The 26998-nt window shown below is 42.9% G+C and overlaps 1 protein-coding gene across 3 annotated transcripts in view; it reads left to right on the plus strand.

Moving 5' to 3' along the window:
- DPP6 (dipeptidyl peptidase like 6) overlaps positions 1 to 5599 on the plus strand; it is a 1805197-nt gene extending 1799598 nt beyond the window's left edge. For all 3 annotated transcript variants that reach the window (XM_073581572.1, XM_073581570.1, XM_073581571.1), the window contains exon 26: positions 764 to 5599. In XM_073581572.1, the coding sequence (XP_073437673.1) occupies positions 764 to 907 (144 nt within the window). In that variant the 3' untranslated portion in view covers positions 908 to 5599. The remainder of the gene's footprint in view (positions 1 to 763) is intronic.
- The last annotated feature ends 21399 nt before the right edge of the window (positions 5600 to 26998 follow it).

A 26998-nucleotide genomic window follows, 5' to 3' on the forward strand; every position in this document is an offset into this window, starting at 1 on the left:
CTTAGCTCCCAATCTCTGTGCCGTCAGGGACGAGTTGTGAGGTCTCCATACATATTAGATCATCAATCGGTCCTATAGTAATTACTGGAAATAGCTGTTATCATTCTAATGTGTATGGCTATTTTAAATCTAGCCAACAGAGATGTTATATTGTCTGGAAATTCACTTGCCGTACATCTCCTTCATTTCCAAATTGAATTATCCTTTAGGCTAGTTTCACACTAGCATATGGCCAAGGTGCGGAGGGCTGCAGACTTACTCTGTGAAGCTCTGCCCACGACCGCAGCTCATCCCATCAGCTACACCTACTTCAGCATGCAGTGTGCGTACCCTATCTTTAGCATTGGCTATGCATGCCATGCCGATGTATGCGGATGCCTCTGCATGCGTCGTTTTTACGGTGAGGTGACTTGCACCGAATGCAACGTGTTGCATTTTGGTGCAGTCGCCGCACCATCAAAACGACGCATGCGGAGGCATCCGCATACATTGGCATGGCCTGCGTACCCAATTCTAAAGATAGGGTAAGCACGCCACATGCCGAGGTAAGTGGAGCTGACGGGAGGAGGTGCGTCCATGGGCGGAGTTTCACACAGGAAGTCTGCAGCCCTCTGCACCTCGGCCATACTCTAGTGTGAAACTAGCCCCAGTGACCAGTATGCCAAGAACAGATTACATCTTTAGGAGACAAGGAACACATCTTATAAAGGTTATATATGCATAATTGTATTTTAATCTATTTTTGGGAATTTTCCCCTTTTAGATATATCCAGATGAAAATCATTATATGAAGAGTCAGGCAATGGAGCAGCACTTGCACAAGTCCATTGTGAATTTCTTTGAAGAATGCTTCAGAATTCAAGATAAGCCCCCTGTAGTAGCCATAGAAGAAGAGGAAGAGGATTAAGTTTTGTTCGTGCCAAGTACAAACCAGTTCTTACATAACAATATGCAACTGAATTGTTTTCCTTGGAAACTACAAAATGTTATGTTTAGCATGTGTTTAACGGAACAGTGCCCTCAATGGCTTATGCGACCGTACCACTTCCCAGGAAGAAGAACGTAAAGCATGGTGGGACTCAGCAAACACCGCTGACTAATCACACAGCTTTTTGTTACCAATAAAGGTTTCTAGTACTTCAAAGCAAAAAAAAAGAGGGGGGAGGTAAAAGAAGAAAAAGGAACAATGGAAGAAATAAGACTTTTTGAGGAACTCCAAGAAGACTATTACAACCTGTCAATTCTCGTACACAACAGTAGCATTTAATCTGTTCTTATTGCCGCGCTAATTTAACATTGCATTTGAGAAACTAACACTGTTAGTACGGAAAAAAAAAAAAAAAGATTATAGCACAATTATTTTATTGATATTAATTTACAGTTTGCTTGCTCAGTATGAAAAAAGAAGCATACATATAAAAAATATTACAAATTTCAGGGCAGTTGAAAAAAATACAATGTACTAACCTTACTATTGTGTATACCATAGTTATTTTATGGTTTTCTCTTGTTTTCACTGCTTTCATTTTTTTTCTACTCATCTCGGCTTTTTTTTTTTTTTTTTTGCTGTCTGTTTTACTGTATGAAAGATGCATAGGGGTGTTTACTGTCACATAGATGATATTTTTTGTAGGCCACATTTTTGCAGCCCTGATCTAAATATATTGGTCTAATGAATAGCTTAAATTTCAGGTCAGGGGGCAACGTTTTCATTTTAGGCTGTGCATATTTTGGAGTCTTTTCAAATGGACATATACCATTAATTCAACTTCCATGTTAGACACTAGATACATTGTTGTGATATCAATCTACCAAAAACATAAGGACTTTTTGGCACATTATGGAACTGGTCTAGTAAAGCTCAGACAAGCTCTCTATGTCTTGCTACCGGCGGGTATTTCTCGAACTCAATAAAAGGATTAAAGTGGTAAAATCTTTGTTATTCTTCTTGCACTGATGTAAACTACAGTTACCCAAAAATTAGACATTCGGTTGTTTCCCCAGTTGTTCCTTGATTTTGGATCTAAATTTATAGACTAGGACTAGAATTTATCAGTCCCATCTGTTTATTAATCTCATGATTTAAATGCCTGTCAAATAATCAGTGTTGTGATAGTGCTAGTAAATCTGGATATGTTTAGTTTTACACTTATGAATTTGTCAGGTCCGCTAAGGTGAAAGAAGAGTTGTCACATGATTGTTACATGGACTTGACATCACAAGGACAACTTTTGCCCATTGTTTCAATAGTTATGCACAGAAGAGGAATTTGTATACCGCTTACCAGAGGCATAATTACATTCTACTATACTATACTAAATCAAAAAGTGGCTTTATTTAACGATTTCCAAAGTTTTCTTTAAATATTCAATCCAAGTAATTATTATTCCAAAACTATAAAGCTACGAATATGGTAATTATTTTTAAAAAACATAAGAGTGGGAGTTAGAAAGAGGCATGTGATGAGTACTCCTGATGGTTTCTTGAAAATGTGATTAAAAACGTAAATTCTACGAGGGCACAATAAGCATCCGAATAACGAAGGGCATAAAGATAGTCTTATGAGACAGTTGGATTCATCAAACAAATAAAACAGGATGGGCACAGACAATGAGGAGTGGAAGAACACAGTAAGACCCAGTAACAGACTAATGACAATACATAGCTAACGACAGATGGGATCTCTGGACTGAACTTCCAAATCATGATAATTGCAAAAATAGTGACTAAATGTATCAGCGAAAGGGCATGTTCAGATGTAAAATCCCTATCTGTGCTTACTGCACGATAATGACAGGCTAATATCTATTTGTATATTATGCCTCAAGTACCGTTCACATGGAACAGTTTATTATTCTTCATACATAATTGATGTTTTTCATCAGGATGAGCATCAGAGCAGTTCTCGCATCCTAGGAGGCAGTGTCATTTAGAGATGGATCTAGCAAGAACTGGTCAGCAGTGTGGCCCTGGTGATGGATCTAGCAAAAGCTGGTGGGCAGTGTGGGCCTGATGATAGATCTAGCAAGGGCTTGTGGGCAGTGAGGGCCTGGTGATGGATCTAGCAAGAGCTGGTGGGCAGTGTGGGCCTGGTGATGGATCTAGCAAGGGTTGGTGGGCAGTGTGGGCCTGGTGATGGCTCTAGCAAGAGCTGGTGGGCAGTGTGGGCCTGGTAATGGATCTAGCAAGAGCTGGTGAGCAGTGTGGGCCTGGTGATAGATCTAGCAAGAGCTGGTGGGCAGCGTGGGTGGGACTGGTGATGGATCTAGCAAGGGCTGGTGAGCAGTGTGGGGGTGCCTGGTGATGGATCTAGCAAGGGCTGTTGGCCAGTGTGGGCTTGGTGATGGATCTAGCACGAGCTGGTGGGCAGTGTGGGCCTGGTGATAGATTTAGCAAGGGCAGGTGGGCAGTGTGGGCCTGGTGATGGATCTTGCACGAGCTGGTGAGCAATATGGGCCTGGTGATAGATCCAGTAAGAGATGGTGGACAGTGTGGGCCTGGTGATGGATCTAGCAGGAGCTGGTGGGCAATGTGGGTGGGCCTGGTGATAGATCCAGTAAGAGCTGGTGGACAGTGTGAATGGGCCTAGTGATGGATATAGCAAGGGCTGGTGGGTGGGCCTGGTGATGGAGCTAGCAAGAGCTGTGAACTAAATAGGCAAATGCCCGAAAGGAAACGATTAGAAATCTGACAAAGTTCATAATGAAATTATAAATTAAGAAAGATGTAAACATGTACAATACATTCTTTTTTAGTGGTCTTTATTCAGTTTTTATTCAATGGCAAAACTCCTCTTTGATTTTTACCTGCAATGAGGGCACTTAACAGCTAAACCAATGAAAATACCGACAAACAAGTAAATTGTACTAAAATATCAAATCATTCATTTTAATTATTCAATCATCATTATATTACCCAATAGCATAAATATAAAAGTACTGTTTGGCTAGCTTTAGTACTTTATTAAAAATTTTATTTTCACATATATATTGCCTACACTTAAAATAATAGTGGCTACTTATAAATGTTATATTGTGCCAACGCAACTTCAACCAATAAGTCTAACACGGGTGGTAGTGGAGCCCTTAAAGGGAATTTGTCAGCAGGTTTTTTCTACCTCATCTGAGAGCAGCATAATGTAAGCAAAGAGAAGTTGAATATAACGATATATCACTCAGTTTACTGTGTAGCCGTTTTGACAAAGTTTTTAGATTTAGCATGCAGCAGATCCGAGAAAGCTAACCCCGCCCACACCACAGCTTACTCCTCCCATTCCAGGCACTGTATTTATGTACTCTATAGACAATGAGCTACTTATCACAGTAAGGGGTGGAGCCTGACCAGGAGGAACAAGCTGTCATAGCTGCAGTAGTCTGGACAATGATAATCACTAAGAGATAAAATCTTTGTTGTAAGTAAACAACAGCACATAACCTGACATGTGACACATCATTGAAACTTGTGTTTTAACGCCTACTTCATGTTGTCCTGATTACATAACAAAAACCTGCTGACAGATTCCTTTTAAGCAGCAGTATTGCTAGTTTTCGAAAATTCCTTGACCATACAGACAAGAGGAAGACCCATACACAAATGAATATTTTGATCAGTAGAACAAAGAAACCCAGAACACATGGCTATAGTGCCAAGTACTGGCAACGCCTTAAAGGTTTTTATTATTTGTCTTTGATTTTTTTTTGTAGAAGTAAAAATTGTTAAAAAAAATGCAAAAAAATTACCTTTAAGTAAAATATTTATAACATTTTCAAAATGTATTATACTTTTAAATTAGACCCCAAAATACATCTACTATATCTAGGAACTTAGACTGATTATTTTTCAGTTATTCAAAAAAACAAAATGTTAATATTTACGTAACCCTTTCTTAGAAGTATTTTATGCTGGCGTTCATATTATTACTTGATGTTCCAGCCAATTGTACTGCCAGTATTAATGTTGTATATATCAGTTTGTAAATACGGAATGTCAGTCATTTATTTGTGAAGATTCCAGCCGCTTAGGCCTGTATTGTGTTTCGCATGCCAGCCAAACAACTCCACCCTTTGCTAATCAGAACTGTTAGCTTTAAATTTCTCTCAAAAATAGCTAATCATTTTATGTTTTCTGACAGTTTGAATGTTATTGCGAGTTTTTACAATTTTGACATAGTAAAGTTAGTAAACTCACACCCAGTCAGTAAATTATGTATTAATGTTGTTCTATGCTATTTTCTTTTTTTTTGTTTGTTTTCTTTTTTGTTATTTTTCTTTTTCTCTTTTTTCGGGGGAAATTTTGAATGTTATTGTTATTTATGTCACATCGGACAATAGATTATCTGTACATTTCAATGACAGTGGAATTTTTTAGTGCTTTACAAAAATGGTGAAGGGAAATTAAAAAAAGAACACAAAAAGATGCCAAATGAAAACTACTGATTTTAACATTTTCCTATATCATTGGGTGTCAAGGTGTACCTTGATGTGTAAAACTGTACACAATACAAAACTTCGCTTTTTGTCCAGAATTTTTGTAGAAAGAAAGTTAGGATGTGGCATGGTAGTGTTTCGTCATCCATGAAATAAATCATTATTTTATCAAACCTTGTTAAGATTTTTTTTCATGTGCAATTTGCTATTTACAAGATGTGTTATGTTCAGAGTGCCATTAGGGGTTGCAAAGATATTTGGTGACAAAGGGAATGTGTCAGTAAGATCAAATCCCACCCCTACCCTCCCTCACAGCCAGGGCTGCCACTAGGAATTTCGGGGCCCCATACTGGTAAAATTTTCGGGGCCCCCTTGAGACTCCGCCCAGACTCCACCCCAGCCCCACCTCCACTCCTCGAACTGTCCACAGTCCCACCGCTCTCTCTTGGAAAAACTCCACTTCTCACCAATCACACATTAACAGTTCCCATCATCAGATTACACATATAGCCAGCAGCTTTTGTTTTGGCCAAAAGATTTTTTAAGCTGCCACCATAATACAGTAGACTCTTTTGGCCATGCCCTAATCTACTGTAACCTATTAAATATTTGTTAAAATATGAGATACAATTTAGATATATTTTTATTTTTCAATTTTTAAAATGACCAATAATATCACATACAAGGGAAAAATACCACCGCACCATGTCGAGACCACAGAGTGACCTTTAATACCACACAGAAGGAACAAATACCACCAGACCATGACTAGACCACATATTACCACCACAGTGACTGAATAATATCACATGCAAGGAACAAATACCACCGCACCATGTCCAGACCACATAGTGACCTATAATACCACACAGAAAGAACAAATATGACCAGACCATGACCAGACTACATATTACCACCACAGTGACCGAATAATATCACATACAAGGAACAAATACCACCACACCATGACCAGACCACATATTACCACCACAGTGACTGAATACTACAATACTGATCAGTAATAAAAAAAAACACGATACTATCATCATAAGTGCCATTATACACAGGAGATCTGTACTTAGTATGCAGTGTCTGTGTATAGGTAATACAGTGATCAATGACATTATACACATGACCTCTATACAGTGTATAGTGTCAGTGTATAGGTAACACACTAACTCACCAGTGACGTCTCTAGGTGAAGCCCTTCATCTTTGTTTTTCATCTTTCATCCAGCACAGATCACCATCACGTCTTCCAGCCAGGGCTCGTCTCTGCAGGAAATAGCACAGTTACCTAGAGCTCCGCTTGCAGAACACATTACTTATTTTTCCCAACTTCTACATTACATCACATGAAGAAAAAAAGGCGACATAGTGTTGCTCTACACAGTAACAGTCACGCCCCCCCATTTAAAACAGTATACTCAAAAAATAAAATAAATACATCACTACAGTAATAATATCCTTTAATTAGACCCTGTGGTAATAATATCCCCCATCCTAGCCCCTGTGTGTCTCATTCCTGGCTTCAGCCATATGTTCTCTCATCCTGCCGTCATGAGTATCCATTCTGCCCCATATGATCTCCCCATCCTGCCCCATCTGTCTCCATAGTATCCATCCTGCCCCATTATGCTGCATGATCTGTCTCCAACCCTGCCCCATCTGTCTCCCACCCTGCCCCCAGTGTCTCCAGTCATACCCCATGTCTTTGATCCTACCCCCTGTGTCTCCAATCATGCCCCGTATCTCCATTCTGCCCTGTGTCTCCAATCATGCCCTGTATCTCATTCTGCCCCTTCCTGTGTCTCACTGTCACATTCTGTCCCCATCGTGTCCAGCATTCTGCCCCATTGTGTCCAGCATTCTGCCCCCAATCAGCCCAGCATTCTGCCCCCATCATGGCCAGCAATCTTCCCCATTGTGTCCAGCAATCTGCCCCATCGTGCCCAGCATTCTGCCCCATCGTGTCCAGCATTCTGCCCCATCGTCACCAGCATTCTGCCCCATCGTCACCAGCATTCTGCCCCCATCGTGTCCAGCATTCTGCCCCATCGTGCCCAGCATTCTGCCCCATCGTGCCCAGCATTCTGCCCCTTTGTGTCAAGCATTCTGCCCCCATAGTGTCAAGCATTCTGCCCCCATAGTGTCCAGCATTCTGCCCCCATAGTGTCCAGCATTCTGCCCCCATTGTCTCCAACATTCTGCCCCCATTGTCATCAGCATTCTGCCCCCATCGTCACCAGCATTCTGCCCCCATCATCACCAGCATTTTGCCCCCATAGTGTCCAGCATTCTGACATCTGCCCAAGGCCCCCCGGATCGCCGCTCTCAATAAATGAAAAGAAAAAAAAACCACAAGCTCTTCTTACCTGGCCGTGGTCCAGCAGCGAAGCTCCGGGTGTCCCTCCATGCAGAAGCGCGTGTCCAGCATTCTGCCCCCATAGTGTCCAGCATTCTGCCCCCATAGTGTCCAGCATTCTGCCCCCATAGTGTCCAGCATTCTGCCCCCTTCGTCACCAGCATTCTGCCCCCATCGTCATCAGCATTCTGCCCCCATAGTGTCCAGCATTCTGACATCTGCCCCGGGCCCCCCGGATCACCGCTCTCAATAAATAAAAAGAAAAAAAACACAAGCTCTTCTTACCTGGCCGTGGTCCAGCGGCGAAGCTCCAGCGTCCCTCCATACAGAAGCGCTCGCTCGCCGGCGACTGACAATGATGTCAGACGCCGGCGAGGTGCACGCTACGGTGGATGTCAGCTGCCAGCCTCCACTTGGCTGGCGGCTGTTAACTATTGACGTTCGGGCGTGGGCCCACATGTCAATAGTGATGATCTGCCGCAGCGCTGAGGGCCCGTGCCAGTAGGGCCCAGTGAGCAGAGGAGACCGGGCCCGATGTGGGCCCCCTCTGCCCACTGGGCCCCATACACCAGTCAGGGCAGTAATACCCTGATGATAGCCCTGCTCACAGCGCAACACCATGCAGGATGCTTGGTATTTGCCACAGAACACCAGGATTGGCAAATTCACCACTGGTGCTCTGTGCTCTTCACAGATGAAAGCAGGTTCACACTGAGCACATGTGACAGATGTGACAGAGTCTGGAGATGCCATAGAGAGCGATCTGCTGCCTGCAACATCCTTCAGCATGACCGGTATGGCTGTGGATCAGTAATGGTGTGGGGTGGCATTTCTTTGGAGGGCAGAATGGTATTGGGCTGTGAGCACAACCCCCATCTCTGGACGTCGGGCACTCAGACCATCCTCATGGAGTCGGTTTCTAACTGTTTGTGCAGACACATGCACATTTGTGGTCTGCTGGAGGTCATTTTACAGGGCTCTGGCACTGCTCCTCCTGTTCCTCCTTGCACAAAGGCTGAGGTTGCAGTCCTGCTGCTGGGTTGTTGCTCTCCTATGGCCCCCTCTACGTCTCCTGGTGTACTGGCCTGTCTCCTAGTAGTGCCTCCAGCCTCTGGACACTATGCTGACACAGCAAACCTTCTTGCTACAGCTCGCATTGATGTGCCATCCTAGATGAGCTGCACTAACTGAGCCACTTGTGTGGGTTGTAGAGTCCATCTCATGCTACCATGAGTGTGAAAGCACAACCAACATTCAAAAGTGACCAAAACATCAGCCAGAAAGCATTGGTAATGAGATGTGATCTGTGGTTCCCACCTGCAGAACCACGCCTTTATTGAGGGTGTCTTGATAATTGCCAATAATTTCCATCTGTTGTCTATTCGATTTGCACAACAGCATGTGAAATTTATTGTCAATCAGTGTTGCTTCCTAGGTGGACAGTTTGATTTCACAGAAGTTTGATTTACTTGGAGTTATATTCTGTTGTTTAAGTGTTCCCTTTATTTTTTGAGCAGTGTATATTTAGCAAGGAGGCTACTGTACACACAGTTGAAGGGAGGTATGTATCACAGAGATGGTTGTCATCTGTGATGTAATCCTGGAGTATTGCTCTAATGCACATAGCACTTAGAGGATTGTTTGGTGCATCTGGGCATGGTTTTGCGGGCAGACTGAGATGGGAGGGTAGGGCTGCCCACATACCCCCCACCTCTGGGTGTGGTTAACATGCTAACATGGAGTCCATTGTTTGACACATGGTCTGTGTGTATGGAGGAAGAAGACCTCCTGTGCATTACATCCAAACTGAGATTGCTTCCAGGCTGTCCGGAACTCCATTTACATCTGTTAGCAGTGCTCCGGTCTGCATTCCAAACCATCAAGTAAAGGTTAAGGAAACTACAGTTCATGTATCTGCTGTTGTTCATTATTCCCTCAGTCCTGCACCCCAATGTCACTATCCTTTATAAAAACTATAACTGCCCTGGGGCCTAGCTCTACCCGTGGAGAGCTGTAGCAACTCTGCTGCATCACCAACAGCCCCAGCGGTCTCCTTAGGCAGCGTCGGCCATCCTCTTATTGCCGAACACCACAGGTGGACTCACCAATTTGCACCCTATAAACTTTCCTCCTCATTTATTTAATGGATGTCCAGGGCTAAGGACCGGGTCACTGTCACCGCAACATTCCCTGAAGGACCGACCCCAAAGTACTGAGTACCCCACAACCCTGTGGGGCCCTCCACCATCACAGTCCCCTGATCTGAACATCATTGAAAATCTGTGGCTAGACCTCAAAATAGAAGTGCATACAAGACGACCCAGGAATCTCACAGAAGTGGAAGAAATTTCCCTGGAAGAATAGATAAATCCCTCAAATAGGAATTGAAAGACTATTGGATAGCTGCAAAAAGCCTTTACAAGCTCTGATACTTTCAAAAAGGGGGTGCTACTAGGTACTAACCATATAGGCTTCCTAAACTTTTGCATCTGCCCATTTTCCTTGTTAAAATGTGAGACATTAAAATATTTTTTTTGGTCTAAAATACAAAAGAAATATGTTGTCTTTAACTTTAGATCTATTAGAGATCATTTCATCCTCAACTTGCTTAACTGTTCACATGGTGCCACATGGTGTCGATGGTGCAGTCAGCAAGGATTTGGATTTCTGGATCACGGAGTGAATTACCTATACGATGGACTACTTGCTAGAGATGGGGTGCACCTTACGAAGGCTGGAAAACATGTATTTGGAAGTCGCCTTGCTACACTCATCAGGAGAGTTTTAAACTAGAACAATGTGGAAAGGGAAGCAAAAGGCCAGAAAAAGCCATACACCTGACAAATGCTATTGAGAACTCTGCTATTAGAAGTGGAAAGGAAGAACAAAGACAAAAGAATCTAAATAATAAAGATATTGAAGAAAGAGAAACCAATCACAAAATAAAATGTTTCTTTACTAATGTACAAAACATGGGCAACAAACAAGGAGAACTGGAACTACTAACACAGGAAAAGAAATATGATGTCATTGGAATCACTGAAACTTGGTGGGACGATACACATGATTGGAATACAAGGCTAGAAGGATACAACTTATTTGCAATAAATAGACTTGATAAACGAGGAGGAGGTGTCGCATTGTATGTTAGAAACACGTATATCTGCACAGAGATTGAAGCTTCAGAGACTGGGAGTTCTGTGGAAACTGTTTGGGTAAGAATACAAGGACAGAACAATGGAAAGCACACCATTGCAAGTATTTACTACAGGCCGCCTGTGCAAGCTGAAGATATGGATGAACTCTTTATGCATCAAATGGCCAAGTTCTCCAAAAAATATGACTTAGTTGTCATGGGAGATTTCAACTATCCAGACATTTGTTGGGAATCTCTCTCAGGCAAAACTAACAGGTCAAGGAAATTCTTATCCTCTCTTGCTGACAACTTTATCTTCCAAAAGGTAGGGGAGAAAACAAGGGGAACTGCTACCTTGGATCTAATCCTTATAAATAGGGAGGAAATGGTTGAGGAGGTAAAAGTGGCTGGGACCCTAGGAGGTAGCAACCATGCTATTTTAGAATTTTGGATAACTAGAGGAGGAAGACCTGTGAAGACTCAGAAGTCAAGGTTAGATTTCAGAAAGGCAGATTTTAAGGGATTCAGAAAGAGAATTGGAGGGATCCAGTGGCTGGGTATCCTTAAAGACAGAAATGTCCAGGAAGGATGGGAAATCTTGAAAAATGAAATTCTCAAAGCACAATTGTTAACAATTCCGAAAAGAGGGAAGAATAGGAAGTGTTTAAGGAAACCAGGATGGATGAACACAGAACTTAAGCACATGCTAAAAAGGAAGAAAGAAATATTTATAAAATGGAAAGAGGGAGGCATATCTAAAGAAGAATACAATGCTGACTGCAGAACCTGCAGGGCACAAATCAGATTACTAAAGCTGACAATGAATTGAGGCTTGCAAGAGACGTCAAAAGCAATAAAAAAGGATTTTGGGGATATGTCAAAAGTAAAAGAAAAGTCAAAGATGCTATTGGATTTTTACAGGATGAAAATGATGAAATGGTAAGACAGGATGTTGAGAAGTCTGAACTTTTAAATTCCTATTTTGCATCTGTTTTTTCTCAGAAAGGAAATGTAACATCAACTATTCTTCACTGTCCTATTAAGGGAATAGAAGAATCCAGGATATCTATAAACAGAAAGATAGTGAGGAAACACGCTAACCTAAATGAATTCAAGTCTCCAGGTCCAGATGAATTACACCCCAGAGTACTGAAGGAGATAGCAGAAGAAATTTTTGAACCCTTCTCCATAATTTTTGAAAATTCTTGGAGAACAGGAGAAGTCCCAGAAGACTGGAGAAGAGCAAATGTTGTTCCTATCTTCAAAAAGGTGAAGAAGGTGGACCCAGGCAACTATAGGCCGGTGAGTCTGACTTCTATACCAGCCAGGAAAGATCTTTGAACAAATTATTAAACAACATGTATGTCAGTACCTGGATAAGAATGAAGTGATTAAACATAGTCAGCATGGGTTTGTAACTAATAAGTCATGTCAGACTAACTTAATTTCCTTCTGATGGAATCACTGATTGGGTGGATCAGGGAAATGGTGTAGATATAGTATATCTTGACTTCAGCAAAGCATTTGACAAAGTATCTCACACAATCCTTATTGAAAAAATGACGAGGTATGGAATGGACAAGGCAACTGTTAGCTGGATTCATAACTAGCTCAGTGATCGGACCCATAGAGTGGTCGTAAATGGCTGCACATCCAGTTGGAAGAATGTCTCAAGTGGGGTACCACAGGGCTCTGTCCTGGGCCCTGTATTGTTCAACATCTTTATCAACGATTTAGATGAAGGAATTGAGGGTAAACTGATTAAATTTGCTGATGGCACAAAGCTAGGAGGGATAGCTAATACTAGAGAAGAGAGAGAGGATTCAAAAAGATATAAATAAATTGGAGCAGTGGGCAGCAACTAACAGAATGGTTTTTACCAGGGAAAAATGCAAAGTACTACATCTGGGCAATAAAAATGAAAAAAGCATATACAGAATGGGAGGAATAGGGCTAAGCAACAGCACATGGGAAAAAGACTTGGGTATACTAATAGATCACAGACTGAATATGAGTTAACAGTGTGATGCAGCAGCAAAAAAGGCAAATGCAATTCTGGGATGTATTAACAGAAGCATACAGTTTAGATCGCGTGAAGTCATTATTGCCCTCTACCTCTCTTTGGTCAGACCTCATCTGGAATACTGTGTCCAGTTTTGGGCGCCACATTTTAAATAAGACATCAACAAACTGGAGCAAGTTCAGAAAAGAGCGACCAGAATGGTGACCGGTCTGCAAACCTTGTCTTATGAGGAAAGGTCACATGATTTGGGAATGTATAGCTTGCAAAAGAGAAGACTGAGAGGAGACTTAATAGCTGTCTACAAAAATCTCAAGGGCTGTCACATTGTAGAAGGATCATCTTTATTCTCATTTGCACAAGGAAAGACTAGAAGCAATGGGATGAAACTGAATGGGAGGAGACACAGATTAGATATTAGAAAAAACTTTTTGGCAGTTAGAGTGATCAATGAGTGGAACAGGCTGCCATGAGAAGTGGTGAGTTCTACTTCAATGGAAGTGTTCAAATACAGGCTGGACAGACATCTGTCTGGGTTGATTTGAGCAGGGGGTTGGACAAGATGGCCCAGGAGGTCCCTTCCAATTCTACGATTCTATGATTCTATATTTTGATCAGGGGTGCCCAAACTCTTACATGCCACTGTATGTCCCATTACATAAAGAAAGAACAAAAAACTGACTGGCACATCCAAGCTAGTGTGAATAGGTGCTAACTTACGAGCAGCTACCTCCATGTATAATATACAAAAAAGTTGAACTCTACCGTGCTAAAGCATGTCAATGTGAAATATATAAAATATAAATAGCTATACGGCTTCTGAATACTAGAAAAAATGAGACACTTTGCACACAGTTTGGCCAAGTCATGTCTGCCTATCAACCAACGTCAAGGTGGTCTCAAAAAAACTGAAGGGTCCTGTGACGTAGCGCTGTCATTCAGTTAGGGAATCCTCGCTAGGCAGCGAATAAAACACATCCAGCACCGGGTTTTCAATAACCATAACATAGTCCATGCGGTTTATTCCTCCATCATAAACCCACAGCAGCAATATAAACTTAACATTACAGCATAGCGTCCATTATAGCTTCACTCTGGTTATCCTTATATCACACAGGTTAAGCAAATTTCCATTACACAGGCTCTTCATCCTCAGGGTTATCTCACCTACGTCAGGGTCACTCATGGTTCCTTCACCATCATGCGGCAGACGTCCATTCCCTCCAGGGAATTACCAGGCACGTGCAGCCATTGACACAACGTTCACTTCCTCTCAGAAGGCAGCCCCATCTCAGTTAGACGGGACCTTCCACACTGGACAAACCAGGTCCCAGCATTCACCACATGTGACCTACCCTGGCCACATTATATGGTTCATAGCCACGCCCACCGGGTCACATGACTCTGACCTCATCACAGGTCCTTCAAGCATTTACACACTCTTTACAACAGTGTTCTTTAAACACACCCCCTGGGTGGGTTTGTAGGCAACTAGGTTCGCCCATCTCCCTAGTTACCTGGAGACTTCTCCCTGACACATTGAAGCAACACCTCAGCAATGTCATTGCTGATCAACACACACATAAGTCTCAATCTCAAGGCCACCCACCTTGAGATGCATAACTGTCCTTCAGGATTCTGCCACTCATCCTCTCTCTTGGGACATCCATACAGCGCCCCCTAGCGGACCCAGTGGTTACTACACCACAGTCCCTATTCAATGTGAATACCTCTCTTAAGCTGATGTCTGAATTACATAAAGGTTAGTCTACTTTTTTGTACAAGAAAAGGAGGCACAATAATTCAAATAAAATTGAAATTAAAAATGCGATTTAAATGAGTTTCACAACTAGACCTCCAAGTTGTCTTAATCGCACTGGGACAGTCCTCAGTGAAAAGATTGTGATGTCCCTTCAAGAGAAATGGTCCCGCAGACATTTTTCAGAATTTTGAATTCACATGGGGGTCTTAGAACTTCAGTGTGTGTTTTTTAACCTTTTGGCAATAAACATATGAACATAGGCCAAGGTCCATGATACTGCAGACTATCGCCTTGTTCAGTGCCACACACAACATATGGATATGTACAGTACCAGGGTCCAAAATAATGCAGACTATCATCTTGTTTAGTGCCGCACACTATGAACCGCACATTATCACTTACGTGACCATCAGCGAATTCACTTTCTTTGGAGAACACCTTACGCATCTGCAAGACATGTTCCATCCCTCAGTCTCGTTCAAAGCATGGTACCACCTGTGACTCTGTGCTCAGTCCACTAAAGCCTTTCTACTGTCTACAATACATTGATAAAATAAGAGTGTGCAACAGCCCAATATCAGGCATGATGTACGGAAGAGGAGGGGATTTGGAAACCCATCCATGCTTTTGCGTTCAGCAAGTGAAGAAAATGGACCAAGTTAATTGTTCTCAATAACTTAAAAATTACAACAATTTTGTGCTTAATGGCATTAGAAAACCTAAAAATATTTGGTGGTGGTGGGATATTATGGCAATGTAGAGAACATGAATTTCTGCTTTTAATGTCTTTTTGCCTTACATTGGTATAGAACATATTGTATATGGACTTTTCTTTGGTGCTGCTTTAAGCCACATTCAGACTTCTGGTGTTCCAATAGGAGTGCTATCCATTGTTTTCCCAGATAGCACTTTTACCTGTGATAGTCTATGGAGCTGTGCACATGTCCATGATTTTCGCGGCTGATGAAAAATTGCAGAGATGTCTGATTTTGATCCAAGGGTCATATCAAAATTGTCAATGCAAGACTATGGGTCCATGAAAAATCAAACAGTGCCATCGGATGACATCTGATTTTCACAGACTGACAGAATTGAGAAGGTGGAGAAACTTTTTTCTTTCTCCATGTATGGAAAAAACTGAAAGTCAGACCACATTCTGATCCAAATTTGATCAAACTCTCATCAAAATAATGGGTCCATTTCACTCATACACGTAAAATGTTGACTTCTGAATGATATTTCAAGTGATTATCTTGGTTGCTAGACCTATGAAAATATGAGTATTACGTAATAATCTTCATCCAACAGATATTGTGGTTCTGTTATACATCTGAAAATATTTTTATTCCATTTTTGTTTGCCGAATATGGAAAGAAGATTCAGAATTTTGGGATTCCATTGTCTTCTACAGACATTTGTTAAAACACGAGTTGATGGGCGTTATGGGTTTTATATTTTTTTTCAGACTTTTTTCTTTTATTCACTATTCTCTATTATTATGGAGATCATCACATTTGGGTATTTGTTACATTTTATACTTTACTTTTTTAATTTTCGTTGATATTTTTATAATTAGGAGATTGAGGCACCTCGTTTCTAGATGACAGATATGACATAATACATTGAGGGATGAGGGGAATACATTGACAATCCAATGATATGACAAGTCTCAGGCTGTACAACACATGGCTGGAAGGATCTCTTTATGTTGAGTCCTATGTGTTCACAGATAACTGAGTAGCTCTCTCCATGTGTTTGCAAGACGAATTCCTGCGGGAGAAAGCAACGCCAGTTCTGTCAATAGTCAATGTGTTACAACAAAGGCAGCATATATTGAAATGCAAACTCCACTAAACAACATGTTATCCTTTAATCTTAATCCGGCTATCACTTTTGAAGGGGTGGGATTGTATTCAGAGTCTTCTTGATTAATTAAAATTTGCTGACTTGTTTTTTTTAGATGCACTTTTAAAGTTTGCAAACTTATAAATGATAATTCTATGTCAGATTCAATTTAATAGTTTATCAAAAGATTTATATTAAAATGTAAAAATTAATTAGGATGTACAAGTAAATTAAATATCACCATGAAAATGCAATCTAATCTACAGGCACCATGTTTTGGAGCAGGAGGGGCCGAGCAGAATGATATATAATTAGGAAAGAAATGTTTCTGTATAATCTAGGTTTTAATTATTTAACCCTCTGCTCTTCATGTGATTTTTGGTCCAGAGGGCGGTCCTATCATGATTATTTATTTATATAGCACCATTGATTCCATGGTGAGGAGGGGTTACATACACTAAATACAGATATCACTTACAGTAGGCATACTAACAATGATAGACTGGTACAGAGGGAAGAGGAGCCTGCCATGATTGACAGCTATCCTTGTATGCAAGCACAAGGAAATCTGTCAATCACTGATAGGACCGCCCACTGGACAAAAACTCCCATAATGAGCAGAGGATTAAATGATGAAATTACAGATTATACTGACTGTTTTCTCACAAACTATATACCCATCTAGTCAGATCCCCCTGTTCTGTAACTTGGTGTCTGCAGATTGGACTGCATCTTGCATTGTGGCAGGTTCCCTTTAAAAGCACAAATCTAAGAACATTGGATAATCGTAAACTGTATATCCTGTGTATACTACAAACTGAATTCATACTCTATATATCATCATTATGCAGCTAACACAACCGGTGCCACCACTAAGGTTGAAGTTCTAGAGGGTATATTGAGAGCTGTGTCTACAGAGTATTACCAGGCTGCTCACTACACAGGGGGATGAAGCAAATTAACGAGGCAGAACACATCATTACTTCCAGGTTCTCACACGTGAACCTTCTCTGATTGGAGTCATTCACTTTCCTTTTCTTCTTCATCTGGCCCAGATCTCTATGTCAACTTCTTAGAGATGAAAAGTTTGCTGCAGAGACTTCTTTGACTCCTCAAATCTGAGCTCATTCCCTCCCTCTCTTAAAAAAAAAAAGCCCTCATCCTTTAAGACTACCATTCTGCTGCTGCCCAATGCTGCCAATTACAACACAGCCAACATAACAGTGCCTGATGACACTGATACAGATAAAAGCAGGGGCATATAGTAACTAAAAATGGGCTGCATTGCAAACTTTTTAGACACTAAAATTCAGAGCCAAGACCAGATCCCTAAATCACTAAACAAAATTAAAGTCCCCAAATTGTTTCAGACCTCCAGCCAATCCCTTAAAATAATTCGGACACCAAAATGAATCACTTTAAACCAGACTTTTCACCAGCGGGAAAAATGTTTATATGCAAAACTTACATGTACGCACTGTTTCTCATTCTTCATCTGCTGTACAAACTGCCACACACAGAGACACGCACGTAGTATAATGTCGGGACCCAGTGTGGCTGTGAGTTATCCTAGTTAACAGGTAACCTCACCTTGTATTTTACTATATATATGTCACGGAGTGACTGGCCCAGTGTGACACCACCCATCAAATGGTCGGTCACTAAATGGCAAAACAAAAAAACACACCAGGCGACACCAGGGAAACTTTAACAATGGTGGGCCCTGCGATATGGAACGGGGAAAATGGACACCTCCTGCACTCACCTGAGGATGTGCCCTGGTCTTACTAACGTCCCTATACAGGTTTTTTCAACCCGTCGTCGAGAAGGATACCTAAGCCCTCACTTGCCCTGTTCCTATCCCTGAGTAGAGAATTGGCAAGTGAAGACACTGGTCCCATCGCTGCACTAAGAAAACACAAGGTAAGGTAAGACAAACACCACAGGGAATAGGAAACACAAAAAAACACTTAGCTTTCTCTGCTGCAAAGCACCGCACAGCAGAGTAAGGTACCAGATAGCAGCATTCAGCTGAAGCACCACTGCACCAGCAACCTCCTGTCTTCAGCACGGTTGGTATTCAAAAGGACCTGTATCACCAACAGTAAGCTGATGCATCAGGTGACCTTTTAAAGGAAGGTGGGAGTGGTCACCACCTGCATCAGCAAACTCAGCAGCAATGTAATTACACCAGCGGCCACCGGGGGGAAAACTGACATTAACCCTGATAGCCTGAAAGGAAAATTTTTTAATATGAAACGCCAAATCTGCCACAGATCCAAAATGGATCGTGACAGTATCCCCCTTTCAATGAGGGGCCTCTGGACCCTCAAAACCAGACCTCACCAGAAAACAACCTACGTTGAGGATGCCTCGATCCACCAGAGTTCACCTCAGCAGTCACCTGACCCTCAGGTTTATGGCAAATGCGGACTGATGGAAGTGACAATAACATATGCTCCGGAGGTGCCACAAATCTCCAGAGTGCCAACCTGGGGAATGAGTTGTGTACAGGCATTACTGGGGGTAACTCCAGCTGGTTAGTCCCCGGGCCGATCACCCAAGAACTCCAAGCCCCAGCAGCACACTTGCACCGTATGTTTTTGGTGGACACCCATGCGTACTCATTCACACACATGTCCAGACCTGAAAAGTTTGTTGCCACACACCCGTTTGCCACAAGATGGTGAACTCTTTACAGAACCGACAACAGAGGCACCCCCCTATGTCATCACAATCACACCCCCACAATGCTCAGAAGGAACCACCACCCTCCTCTGACCTCTCTTCTTAAGAGGACTCCGACACTCAGGGTTAGTTTGTGGTGAGGGTTGAGACTTGCCCCTACTCCCTAGCAGCACCTCTGCTTCCCCCACTAGAGAAGAAGGGGATGGTTGTAGAAAGATGGCAGAGACAGTAGCCCTCAGGCAGCAGCCCTCACACGACTGATCCCAGCTGACCACTTCCCTGGACTGCCAATCTATGACCGGGTTGTGTCTTTTCAACCAAGGGAGGCATAAAACGATGAGTGATGGCATTCCCCCCCAGACATAGCACGATAGGGACTCTTCATGATGAGTCCCTATACGCAGAAGTATATCATCCATGACTTGGGTCAACCTCCCATGGCTAAGTGGGACAGAGTCAATGGCCTGGACACTTAGAAGTTTTGGTAGCGTCCTACATCTCAGGCCATGGGTCTGGACAAAGTGAGCATCCACCAGATTGACACCTGCTCCACTGTCCACAAGCACCAGTATACCCTCACTTAACCCGCCAACCACCACTTCAGCAGACAAGGTACACTGAGGGGAAAAAATGGAGGAAATTTACACTCCCTGGTTGCCTTCCTCCACATGACCAGGGGGACGCGGCTTCTTAGATGGTACAGATATTTTGGCGCAAGCTGGGCAGACACCAATGAAATGACCAGTCTTCCCACAGTAAAAACATGCCCCCACACTACGACGAACCGCAGGCGACACCGTTTGGGAACCAACTCCTCCCACCTGCATGTGCTCGTCTATATGCACTGGTGTGTCCTCCTCTCTAACAAGGTCTACATGGTGCACATCTGGTGTATGTCTCTCCCTCAAGCATCAATCCACCCGGATGGCAAGGGACATGGCGGCCTCCAATGACCTGGGGGCGGTGTACTGCACCAGAGTATCCTGCAACCTTGGAGACAGACCCTGCATAAAATGACTCCTAAGGGCAGGGTCATTCCACCGCGTATCAGTTGTTCACCTCCTGAACTCTGAGCAGTACTCCTCAACCAGCCTGCCCCCTTGCTTGATCTTATGGAGTCGGGATTCTGTCAGGGAGATGCCATCAGGATCTCCATACACCAGCGCCAAAGCCGCAAAAAACTCGTCCACTGACCGTAGAGATGGTGAACGTCCGGCAGGGAGGAGACCCAGGATTGGGGATCACCCTTAAGAAGGGATATGATGATTCCCACCTGTTGTTCCTTACTCCTTGCTGAATGAGGGAGGAGCCTGAAGTACAACTGGCAGGCCTCCTGAAAAACCAAAAATTTATCTCACCTGAGGATGTGCCCTGATCTTACTTATGTCCTTATACAAGTTCTTTCAACCCGTCGCCGAGCAGGATACCTAAGCCCTCGCTTGCCCTGCTCCTATCCCTAAGTAGGGAATTGGCAAGTGAAGACACTGTTCCCACCGCTGCACTAAGACAACACAAGGTAAGGTAAGACAAACACCACAGGGAATAGGAAACAGAAAACAACACAGCTTTCTGTGTCAGCTGATGCATCAGGTGACCTTTTAAAGGAAGGCGGGAGTTGTCACCACCTGCATCAACAAACTCAGCAGCAATGTAATTACACCAGCAGCCACCAGGGGGGGGAACTGACATTAACACCCAATGGCCTGAAAGGAAAAAAGTTTTAATTTAAAACGCCAAATCTGCCACAGATCCAAAAATGGATCATGACAATATAACACTATGATCAACTGAAAATGTTAGAACTTTTTTTTTAAAAATTAAATCTGTAAATTAGTAAAATAATCAAATTAATCCAAGCCAGATATTATCTGTTCCAAATATTCTTTTTAAATTCAATCATTGTCCTCACTATCAATAGTACACATTAATTGAATAAGAAAGTTGTTTTAATTTTTGCCTGATCAAAATTTATCTGATTTAATTAAAATGGCCCTGAAGGAGATCCCATCTTATTTATTCAGGTGCACATGAATGCTAATGTAAAAATATTACATTTACCTGATGCAATCTATTTTCAATATTGCCCCATTTTCCCGCTGTCCGTGCCTCTCCACCTTTGTTGTTCATTGCTCGTTGACAGCAGCTACAGCCACTTCTGTGATCTGATAGTGATAACCACACTTCCACAGTTCTTCCTATTCAATATCTACTGAGGGTTTCTGGGACCATGCTTGCGATCATGTTGGATCATTTGTATAGCCTTCATTTCCAGATTGCATTTCTATATAGCTATTAAAGTCCACAGGGGATGCCAGTAGCTCAGGATGCGTTCTGTAGAGCTGCAAACTGCATCAGGAGAGCATTTATTCAGGCTTGTAGTGCAATGATATCTTCATAGGAACTACTGACCCAACCTGTCAATCAAGTCCTTGCACACTGCCCACAAATAAATGCAAAATGACTGCATCCACAATTAAAGGGAATCTGACAGGTTGAATAATGCTGTTAATCTGCAGATGTAGGGTTAATCTGCAGGTTAATAGCATTATGATGGTGCCAGGCCACTGAACTCAGAGTGCCGCACCTGGGAGAAAATGAACTTTATTTCACGTGTGACTGCCAGCTTTCAGTCATGCCTGCATGCCGACATGGCTTCAGTCATCACTCACAGTACTGTAAGCACTGACTGACAGCCGGTTCTGCACTGATGCACTGCTGAACTAGCTGTTAATTACTGTACAAGGGTGTACTTACAGCTGCAGATCACAGTGCTTAATAACTGAAAGCTGATGGGTAATGGGGGAAATAAAGTTAATATTCTCCCATGTGCTGGACTTTCACTACAGCAGCCGGGCACCTTCATAATGCTATTCATATGCAGATTAACCTTATATACGCTGGTTAATAGCTTTATCCAACCTAACAGGTTCCCTTTAAATATTGCATTTCTCTGTTGGATCTAACAAAAAATAACATTTTTCTATCTGGAATCCAATGCCTCCAAATCTTTATTTGATTTCCTCTCAGAACTAGAATTTATCCAGCGCCTTTAGACACACATGTAAAGGAGTGGAGAAGCTTTAACACCCTGTCTTGAAAGTCTCATGGTTATAAAATGCATTGCCATATTTTAACCCCTTAATGACAGCTAATACGCATTAAAATGGCAGCAAGAGCAAGGGTATAGCGCCCCCCTAGATTCGTAAACCCAGGATAGCTGAGACTCTGGAGAACATGATCAAAGCAAGTTTTTGAAGGCCCTGATCATGTTATCACCATTGTTCAGTAAATAAAGCCGATCACGTAACAAAAAACTATGATCCGGTTGCAAAATAAATTATCTTTCCTCTGACATGATATAACACGTCAGAGGAGAGAGAGATGAGATGTCCCTGAGCCCCCCCTCCACCGGTACCTCTGTACCAGATCCGTGATCCCTAGCTCCGCCTCCCCTTCTGCTAAAAGAAAGAAAATTGTGGGTGCATGCGCAGCACTCCCGCCAACATCTGCCTCCCTGCACCCGGCGGGATTGTTTTCATTGGCTGATGCCCGTTTCAGAGGCTGTATGTATCAGACATTGGCTGTATGATTCCAGCCAGGTATCATTGACTCAGAAACACATTTCAGGGAAAACATACTTTAAAACCGCAGAACACAAAGACCTGTCTGTGCACAGGAAGAGACCAGTCAACCATTAGCAGCAGTAGAGGAGATGCCAAAGTATGTTTTTTTCTGTAACACTGCAGCATTTCAGAACCAAACATACCTGGCTGAGATTCTACAGCCAGTGTCCAATACATGCTGAACATGGTTTATACAACATGTATAAGATGTCAGGCTCACTTTAAAGGGTTTGTTCAGCGCTGTTTACTTCTGTGTTGAAGTTTGCCTTCTGACAAAGACACGAACAGTCTATAATTTTAAGGGTAGGTTAATTTTAACATTGAGAGATAGAATAACAAAAATAAAATCCAGAAAATCACATTGTATAAATTCTATACATTTATTTGCATTTTGCTGTGAGAAATAAGTATTTATTCCCTCTGGCAAACAAGACTTAATACTTGGTGGCAAAACTCTTGTTGGCAAGCAAAGCAGTCAGACGTTTTTTGCAGTTGATGATGAGGTTTGCGCACATGTCAGGAGGAATTTTGGTCCACTCCTCTTTGCAGATCATCTCTAAATCATTAAGATTTTGAGGCTGTCACTTGGCAACTCGGAGCTTCAACTCCCTCCATAAGTTTTCTATGGGATTAAGGTCTGGAGACTGGCTAAGCCACTCCATGACCTTAATTCTTTTTGAGCCACTCCTTGGTTGCCTTGGCTGTATGTTTTGGGTCATTTTCTTGCTGAAAGACCCAGCCACGACCCAATGGTTTTTCCGTCTATCCCTGACTCAAGGCTGTTGAGTTGACTACTATGTGTTATGTGGTTTTAAAATTTTTTTATAGTTAATGTTAACAGGTGTTTAATATATGTATATATATATATTGCATTTTACTAGGTATGCTCATCTTTATGTATTGGCCTTTTCTTGCTTCATAAAAGGTAACAGCAACAGACACACCCAGACAGGTTCCCCATTTTCCTGTAGCATGGAGGGACACAGATGCATGTTTCGGCCACAGCGTCCGTGCTGCCCGTTACACACATCCAGTAGCTTATTTCCAAGCATTATCTGGATCCTTTCGTATGTTAGCTACATTCTGTTATTTTGCAGGCCAGAAAGTGATGGGTATATTTACACTGAGATTTTTAGAGATGGAAACTTTAGACAAGATTTTCAAAGATGAATTCACTTCAGAAAACATTGTTTTTTTCCTGAAGTGTTTTTGGAAACAGTCTTGATGAGGTTTTTGAAGCTTTTGCTTCCACACATTGTTTTGCAGAACCTTGGCTCGACAGTGTCAAGTTTGGAACTGATATCTTGAGAATAGAGGAACTGATTAGTCACTTTTTTTAATCAAAGGCAGGTTTTCAAAACCTCGTAGGGAATGAACGCTCAAAAACCTCACATATGAACATGCATTTTTTTATTGACGCTGTAAGATCCTAATTTTTATTCTAGATAGAAAACATCTTCATTGGGCAGGTCCTTTTGCTCATATCCATTCTCTTCAGGCGCTCACACATGAGTCTATTGTCAGTGGCATGCTTACCATAGACCATTATTGGAGAGGCCCCACATACAGTTTCCATTGGCCGCATACAGATATATACAGCTTCCTTTGTGTCCAATACAAGCTGATTGATCCACTCATTGAGGATCTCCTTGGGATTGGGGCCCAATATGAGCTTAGTTATAGGGCCCATGGTTTCATTGCATGTCCCGGGTTCTTGCACATTCTCCATTAAAAGTCTGTAGAATACATCAAGGTTTTAATAACTTCCCTAATAGTGAGATGAACCTTTACCCACCTTTCCCTGACTCTGTTACAGTTGTTAGGCTGGGTTCAGATGCCGGATTGAAAAACGGACAAGTTGCATCTGTACATTGAATTGTGGAGTTACATTTTTTTCCACATACCGTAGTTTATTAGTCCATATGGGAAATTGGCTATGGGCTCTTGCACCCTGGCTACAATAGGCTCGTGTGCTTGTAGGGTCGGACAGGTTCGCAGGATGCAGTGACGAGACACTAGACGAATGGTGGTTTTTGAAATCACTTTTATACAACTCTAGCCGATAGGCTAGGCTGAACAAAAACAAGAATAAAGTACAACAACAACAACAGTCCACGCAGGGACTCAACAATCTTAACCAAATATAGTTTCACTTAGCCTTCCAGGGACTGCTGGGTTCGGTAGCGTGGCCGCGTTGAGGTCGCTGAGGCGGCTGTCCTGAGGAAAGTGATGTCGGTGGGGGCAACAGGCCCTGAAGAAAATAAAACCGTTGGGGCGCAACAAGCCCTGAAGAAAACAAGGACGTTGGGGCGCAACAGGCCCTAAAGGAAACGGGGACGTTGGGGCACAACAGGCCCTGAAGGTAACGCTGCCGCTGGGGCGCAACAGGCCCTGAAGGAAACGCTGCCGCTGGGGCGCAACAGGCCCTGAAGGAAACACTGCCGCTGGGGCGCAACAGGCCCTGAAGAAAGCAATGCCGTTGGGGCGCAACAAGCCCTGAAGAAAGCGCTGCCGCTGGGGCGCAACAGGCCCTGAAGAAAACTCTGCCGCTGGGGCGCAACAGGCCCTGAAGAAAGCAATGCCGTTGGGGCTCAACAGGCCCTGAAGAAAATGATGGAGGTGGCACGCGGTGATGACGCAGTTCCCCAGAAGGCCTGTAGCCGTCCTTTACCAAGGAGTCTCTTCCTAAGTCAGGGTAGCGAGCCTTTTTCCCCGCCTGTGACAAAGTGGCGTATCTTGAGGCCGATGATGGCCGGGTCGGCGTGATGGGGGAAGGCTGGGGGGAAGGGCCCAGGTCTCTGTGGCCTGGTTACCAGTACTCATGGCCACAACCTGAGGTATAGTTCCTCTCTCTCCAAGGCTGGGGTTAGCGGGGATTATTCTCTCAGAACGGGAGCGGGGAGCAGTCTCTGGGCACAGTCTCTCACGTCTCAATTGTCGGTAAATCGCCCGCTTTCTCCTCGCAGGCTCCTCTCGATGCCCCTGCAAGTCACCCTGCGTCCTGCCTTCACTCTCTCTCTTCCCCAACTGCCACTTCAGCGCGTCTCCTGCTCCTTTTACCCTAGCCCCACCCCCTGTTGCCCTGACAACCTCAGTCGCATGTCTCCCTTTGTAATTCCCCTGTTGTGCTTCCTTCAATAACTCTGATGGCGGTTCCCTTGGTTCTGGCCCAAACACTATATGGGGGTCCTCCTCCCCACATGCTCTTAGTCCGTCACACTGTATATGGATAGGACACGGACCAATTATTATTATTATTGGCGGAATGATCCCTAACGATGATGTTTTTTCGGACAGAACAAGTTACTCATAGTAAACTGGAAAAGTTTTCCCGCATACAAGATTTCCCTCTAGTGGACCTCTAGCATATTGCTTTGTTAATGCTTGGAGTACATTGCTGAATATTATTAACCCCTAAAAGACATGAGTATTGAGGGATGCTGGACTAGATTATTTTAGGTAGATTTTGGGGCAGCCTGGCTCCTTTCCATCAGATCTTATGGTCATTATTTGTTGAAATGCTGATTGTATGGAAAATTTTACAGAGATTTCCCACCCCTGTTGGTTACAGACGTGTTTAGGAAGGTAATATCGGCATCTTAGAGCTATGAAATGGAGAGCATGGAACCAACAATGCCGACTCCACATTACTCCAGTAGAATCAAGAGGAAATTACAGCCCAGACCCTTAAGATGACCAAAATATCAGGTCAGGAGTTAGCGCTAATTATTTAATGTACATACTGTATAATTATTGCTGGCAGTGTAAAGAAAATACTCGCACCGGCCTCCATCTTGTTGAGAAAAAATGCACCAAAACCGCAATGTTCCACAGCGTCCTTGAACCCACAGTAGGCAGTTTTCATGATATCACATCCACTTTGCTTGGACAGTTAGGTCGTGTTCACATGCAGCATTTTTTTGCATAGAAAATATTCTGAATTAACTGTCCATAGCGCTGAATGACCCTCAGTGACACCATGCCCCCTCTGACATCTCTTACTGCCATAATGTAGAGAAACGGTAAATGAGTGGAACCAGGGGGGTGGTTAGGGACGGCGCAAAAAATTTGCTGTGGCTGCACTTTCTGTAAAGGTTGGGAGGTAGAGGGATTTGTTGTTGTGTCTGCTGGAAA

The sequence above is a fragment of the Dendrobates tinctorius genome, unplaced genomic scaffold (assembly GCF_039654945.1).
Source record: "Dendrobates tinctorius isolate UK_male_01 unplaced genomic scaffold, ASM3965494v1 ptg000070l, whole genome shotgun sequence".
NCBI classification, from domain to species: Eukaryota; Metazoa; Chordata; class Amphibia; order Anura; family Dendrobatidae; genus Dendrobates; species Dendrobates tinctorius.